This window comes from Pseudorca crassidens, chromosome 9, assembly GCF_039906515.1.
Source record: "Pseudorca crassidens isolate mPseCra1 chromosome 9, mPseCra1.hap1, whole genome shotgun sequence".
NCBI classification, from domain to species: Eukaryota; Metazoa; Chordata; class Mammalia; order Artiodactyla; family Delphinidae; genus Pseudorca; species Pseudorca crassidens.
This window is the reverse complement of record NC_090304.1, coordinates 88,233,876-88,239,875: the sequence shown is the minus strand read 5'-3', so window position 1 is coordinate 88,239,875 and position 6,000 is coordinate 88,233,876. Positions and strand designations below refer to the sequence as shown.

The following is a 6,000-nucleotide window of genomic DNA, read 5'->3' as shown; positions in this document are numbered from 1 at the left end:
CCAGCCTGGCCCTTCTGGATCTATCTCATATCCTTTTTGCGTGTCATTCATTCATTGAGTCAACAAATATTTATTGTGCCAGACACTGGTCTAGGCACTTGGGATGAACAACAATAAGGAGTCTTGCTCTCTGGAAGACAAAGATAATAAACCTTAATCATAATAAGTAAATTACATGAAATATTCTTAAAAAATTATTGAAATTAAAAAATGAAGCAGAGCAAGAGAACTGAAATCATCCATTCATGATAGGAATCACAATAGCATGATTTCAACAAGGAATGAAAAGAGCTGCAAAGCCCTCTGCAGTGTAAAATTCATGAAAAACTCTAGGGTGAGTGCAAACTCCTGTCTCTGGACATGGATCTAAGCACAGAGAGTCAACCTGAAAACGTGTGTGTGTGTGTGTGTATATGATTTATAAAATTATATATATATATATGTGCATGCATGATTTACAAAGCCTGTGTAAGCCTACTTTAAACAATGTGATATGGACGAGGCTTAAATTGGGCTGGAATATTTTCTCCCCACTACTTCCACAATAAACAATTCCGGGGTTTGGTGGTGGTGGTATTGTGTTGGTAGGTTTTGGACAGCAACTTCTGCTTGGAACAGAGCTGGCCAGAACCCTATTCTTCTACAACCTGACCTGATAACAGCCCAACCCAGCAGGGGCCTCAATCTGTTATTTCTTACAGAAAAACAAACAAACCTCTTCCACAAGCTAGTATCATAGAGCGGTGTCCTTCATCACTAATCAGCCCTATGGAGTCCTGACTCCAAGGGAAGAATGCCACCTACCGAATCATCCGCCCCAGTCAGCCAGTCCTGCAAAGTGAGGCAATACTCAACTCAGCCCAGGTCGGCTCCAAATCCTCTCCCTCTGATTATTCTTTAGCCTTTAAAAAATTTGCCACTATTTGGGCTGACAGGAAGTTATGCTCTCAGCGCAGATATCTGATAAACACTTCCACATATTGTAGCCTTCTCAATAGCTAAGCCAAATTTCAGAGTCCTCTCTCTGCCGCATTTTCCTTAATTGCGCTTGCACGTCTGGAATGCCCGGGTCTCTGCAGCTCGCAGAGAAACCGCCGGTGCAAATTGCGCAGGGCTTGCTGCCGGGCGGCTGCAGAGCCACCGCGGGCAGGCTAACGTGCGGAACCGCACGACAGGTCAGGCGGCGCCGCGGGCTTCCCATGTGCGCGGCCGCGGCCCTCTGCAACGTGCGACTCCGTCCCCGGCCTCCCGGGCGGGGAAGGGGCGGGGGCGGGGGACCCCTCGGCGGTCGGCCGAGAGCTAGGCAGGAATCGCTGCCACTCCTCTGTTCAGGCTGAGGTCGCCACAGCTGCGCCGCTCCACGCGCTAACGGGGCGCCTTCCCCACGGGCGCGGCGCGGGAAGGGATGGGGTCGCGTGCGAGTGGGCTGGGCAGCTGGAGAGGCGCGCATCCACGCTAGAGGCCTGCGTTCGTGACACCGGCCGGTGAGCTCCTTCGGGCTGGCCCCACTCGGAGGCGCAGACTGAGAAGGTCGGTCGGGCGCCCGTGCCCTAATATATATCTAGAAGGGCGCGCCTCAGGCCGGACCGGCGCGGGGAGGGCCGCGGCCGGAGGAGGGCGGCCTGGGGAGGGCCCAGCGCGGGGCGCCTGGCGCCGAGGGGCGGGCCCGAGGCGGGGCGGCCGCGGCGCTGACGGGCGGTCGCCGCCGCAATCGCCTGCAGCTGCGGTGCCGAGCGCGGGCGGCTGTACATGGCCCCGACGGGAGGCGCGCGGCTCGCACTCGGAGCCCGGCTCGCTGCTTGAGCTCGGCGCCCGCCTCGGCCTCGCGCGTCCTCGCCCGTCCGGCCAACGTCCCACGGACATGCCCGCGTAGCCTCCTCCTGGGCTGGGATTTGCTTGAAAGTCCTCTTCATGGAAGCGATGTCCCCTCAGCAGGAGACTCTAGGGGGGCAGCCGGCGCGCTCCTCTTCCCTGACAGGAGTGTCTCGGATCGCGGGCGCCCCCGGAACCAAGAAGGTGAGGACGCCGAGCGGGGCCCGGCGCCCGCCGCCGCCGCGCGGGCCGAACGCCGCAGGGATTTAACGCTCGAGGCCCGCGTCATTCGTCTGAGGCCATTCTCGCCTTCCCGTCTCCCAAGTTACCCCGTCACCCCCGGGTTTTTCGCGTCTAGAGTCTCAGTCGCTCTCGGAGCGGACCCGGCAGCCTCCCTCCCCGTCTCCATCCGCCGCGGGACCCGCCCCCCCTCCCTCAGGCGGGGCGCGCGGCCCGGGTTTGGGGCATCGCCCTTCCCGGCCCCTCTGGGTGCCCAGCCCCGGGGTTCCCTGAGGTACCCCGGGAGCTCACCGTCCCTTGACGGGGTCAGCTCTGAGGTCGTCAGGGCAGCGGCGTCCGCCCGTGTGCGGCTACCGCGCTGAGGAAGGTAGGCGGCCGGGCTGCGGCGCCTGCGGGGCTCAGCCCCTCACCTGGACGCGGCCTCTCCGCGATATTTTGCTGGGGGTGGCCGGGAAGAGGTACCTGCGCCCCACAGAACGACTCCCGGTCGACGCCCGGGGACGCGGAGGGCCGGTTCGGCTTGGAATTGGGCTGGGTGGGGCGGGTGGGCTGCGGCTTAGGGGCCTTCACCCTACGCTTGTCCCCTGGCCCTCGGGGCTTGGCGGGTCTGGAGAGGGGTTGGGTGTCGGTGTGGGCGTGCGGGCGGCGCGCGTGGCCCCTGACAAAGCTGGGAGGAGGGATGCGGGCAACAACTTGTAGCGTTCCTTTCGGATAAACACGGTCGCCGAGCGGCGTGCCGATTCCGATGGGGTCAGGTTTCTTTGGAACGGTTCCCTCAGCAAGTGCACGTGGCCGCGAGCTGCCGGCCTCTGCTGCTTGGCTCTCGGAGGAATTGATTCGGGTGTTTTTAGCCGTGTCTGCCCTCGCTCCTCCCCTCCCCCAAAACCTGATATTTGGCTTTTTTTCTCTGTGTCCTGGTGGTTCCCTTCCAGCTTCTGTGGAGAAAAATTGGGATTAGAGGGATAACCTAACTCATCCTTAAGAAATGTCTTGAGGCATTGCATTTGCATCATTGGAACCTTAAGGGGCTACGCAGGCTCCCCTGATTGTCCGGATCTTACTGCCTTTCATGACTCTTCCCAACAGGATCCTGGGTTGGCTAGAGGTCAGTGGAAGAGTGGTGAGATCGGTGCAGAGTAAAAGTGTGTGTGAGCTCCCAAGGACCTTGACCGTGTCGCGGAGCCATGTAGGAGTGTCAGTGAACTTGATGTTGTATCGGCTGTAGTGCTGGTTCAAGCCTTTGATGTATGGAGGCTGCGGTTTGTCCTTGTCGCTTTTCCCCTTCAGAGATGCAGGGAGGAAGGGAGAGAATTTACTAGGTTAGTGCTATATGAATTTTCAGTAATTAACATAGGTTTTAAAGCAGTTTTTATTCCTGTAAACTTAAGGAATTGGGGGAAGTAAAGTATTTGTATTCCAGAACAGATCTCATCCTTTTTTTACTGACGGTAATTAAGCGAGAAAGCATGAGAGTAGCTTGATCAATCAAGAAGTATTTGTCCTGGGCTTCCCTGGTGGCGCAGTGGTTGAGAGTCCGCCTGCCGATGCGGGGGACACGGGTTCGTGCCCCGGTCCGGGAAGATTCCACGTGTCGCGGAGCGGCTGGGCCCGTGAGCCATGGCCGTTGAGCCTGCGCGTCCGGAGCCTGTACTCTGCAATGGGAGAGGCCACAACAGTGAGAGGCCCGAGTACCGCAAAGTACTTGTCCAACAAATGAAGGGTTGCTGGGTATCTTAAGCCATTGTCCTTAAGATGCTGTCCTTCATTATAAAACGTAATGATTTGTCACATTACCAATCTAGTCTTTTCCTTTTAAAATTTTGCCAGTCTGGTCTTTCTACAGCTTTTTACTCCCTTTAGGGCGAGAGTGCGGTTGAAGAATTATTTTATTTTGCTTTTAATATTTTTTTTCCAGAAAAGTGCATCTCTGCCTGTTTTAAATGTTCGTAGGCATATCTGTTTGATTTCAGACCTCCATAGCAATAGAAAATAATAATAATAAAAGAATATTTCCAAATTGTAGCTCACAGAATCATTGCCATTACACTCTCATGGACCACAATCTTTTTGTATCCCCAATACTCAACAGATTGATCTTTTATGTTTCATCTTGCCTTTTTAGTGTTTGGTAGTCCTAGTGAGTCATGAGACTTATTTCTTAAAAAGTCTACTATATGGTTGTACTGTTAATTACTAAGATTTGGATCAGTGTTGTTTAAACTGCCAGTTACAATCAACATTTTAAAAAATGAAATAGAACAGAAAATATTGGCACAGTGGTAAGGGTAAAGATTGCTTTGTGTAACCTTTTTCTCTGTTTCATTTATATATATGTGCATTTTGGGCAGCGATGTAAAATGTGTTTCTTACTGAACAGTCAGAATTTTTTTTTAACATCTTTATTGGAGCATAATTGCTTTACAATGGTGTGTTAGTTTCTGCTTTATAACAAAGTGAATCAGCTATACATATACATATATCTCCATATCTCCTCCCTCTTGTGTCTCCCTCCCACCCTCCCTATCCCACCCCAGAATTTTTACAGTTTCCTATTTGTGAAATGAAAAATAACGATAGTACCTAAGTCCTCAAGATAGTTAGGAAAATTAAATGTGAAGGAGAGTGAATATTAATATATAATAGCACTCAATAAGTGATGGCTCTTATTTGTACTTCCCTATCATGTCTGTAATTCACACTACTATGTCCCAATTGTTCAAGCTAAAAATCTAGAATTTGTTTTCAACTACTGGCATTTATTTCCTCAGTCTACAACAACCATCAGAAAAGCCAGTCGAATATCACTTCAAAACATATCTTGAATTTCTCCACTTTCATCTCTACTGCTGCCATTGTAGTCGAAGCCAAACCACCACCATCTCTCACTTGAACATTTGCAGAAGTTCCCTAACTTGTCTAACACATTTTTTGCTTTTCCCTGACCTAGTCTCCATTTAGAAGCACTAGAATGATCTTTAAAAATTTAAATTGATCGCGTTCCTCACTGCTTAAAATCTTGTGGTGGCTTTCCATCATATTTAGAATAAAATTCAGACTCCTGTACTTAGCCCTCCCTACTTCATTCCCCTCATCTGCCTTTTCTGCTTTGCTTGTGTATTCTCCAGCCACATGGGCCTTCCTTTTCACACATTGAGTCATCACATTCATTCTGTTCTGAGGCTTTGGTGTTGCTATTCCCTTTTTGTCTTTTTTTTTTTTGCCACACATCTTTGCAGTGTTGAGTCTTTCTAATTGTTCTGATCTTAGGTTCTCCCAGAGGCCTGTCCTGACTACCTAAATGGAAGTTGCCTCTCAGTCATGTTCTGTACCTTCTGTTTTATTCTCATTTTAACATTCAGCCTTGCCTTACATATTATTATTTACTTCCTTGTTGTGTTACCTGAACTTCTCACCAGATTGTGAAAACCATGAGAATAGGGACATTATCTGTATTGTTCAAGGCAGCTGCCTCAGTGCCAAGGACAGTGCTACATGTTAGATACTCATTAAATATAAGCTGGGTTACATACGGCAGTGAACAGGGACAGATATGCCCCTGTGTTCAGAGTTTATGATTTAGAGCAAGATCAGCAAACCTTTTCTTAGAGAGCCAGCTAGTGAATAATTTAGGTTTGTAGACTGTAAGGTGTGTCTGTTGCAGCTACCCACTATGCAATTATAGTACTAAAGCAGCCATAGACAATATGTAAATGAATGGGCACAGCTGTGTTCCAATAAAACTTTATTTAGAAAAACAGGAGGTGAATCCCTGGTGTTGTTTGCTGACCTCTAGAGCATGACTGTTGACTAGAACTTTCTGCAGTGAGAGAACTGCTCTTTTTTTTGCTTGATTTTTTGTGTTTTTTTGCAGTACGCGGGCCTCTCACTGTTGTGGCCTCTCCTGCTGCGGAGCACAGGCTCCGGCTCAGCGGCCATGGCTCATGGGCC

The 6,000-nt window shown here is 50.6% G+C and overlaps 1 protein-coding gene across 3 annotated transcripts in view; it reads left to right on the top strand.

The window, feature by feature from the left end:
* The first annotated feature begins 1,308 nt into the window (after positions 1-1,308).
* The window catches only part of ARHGAP20 (Rho GTPase activating protein 20), a 150,875-nt gene continuing 146,183 nt past the window's right edge, over positions 1,309-6,000 (top strand). Inside the window, exon 1 of one of the 3 annotated variants that reach the window (XM_067750973.1) lies at positions 1,309-1,530. Coding sequence is in view for 1 of the 3 variants with exons in the window: in XM_067750972.1 (XP_067607073.1) it covers positions 1,912-2,016 (105 nt within the window). In the remaining 2 variants the exon portion in view is untranslated. Of the gene's footprint in view, positions 1,531-1,696; positions 2,017-2,264; positions 2,420-6,000 lie in introns of those variants that run through there. The other 2 variants (XM_067750972.1, XM_067750974.1) reach the window with 2 other exon arrangements.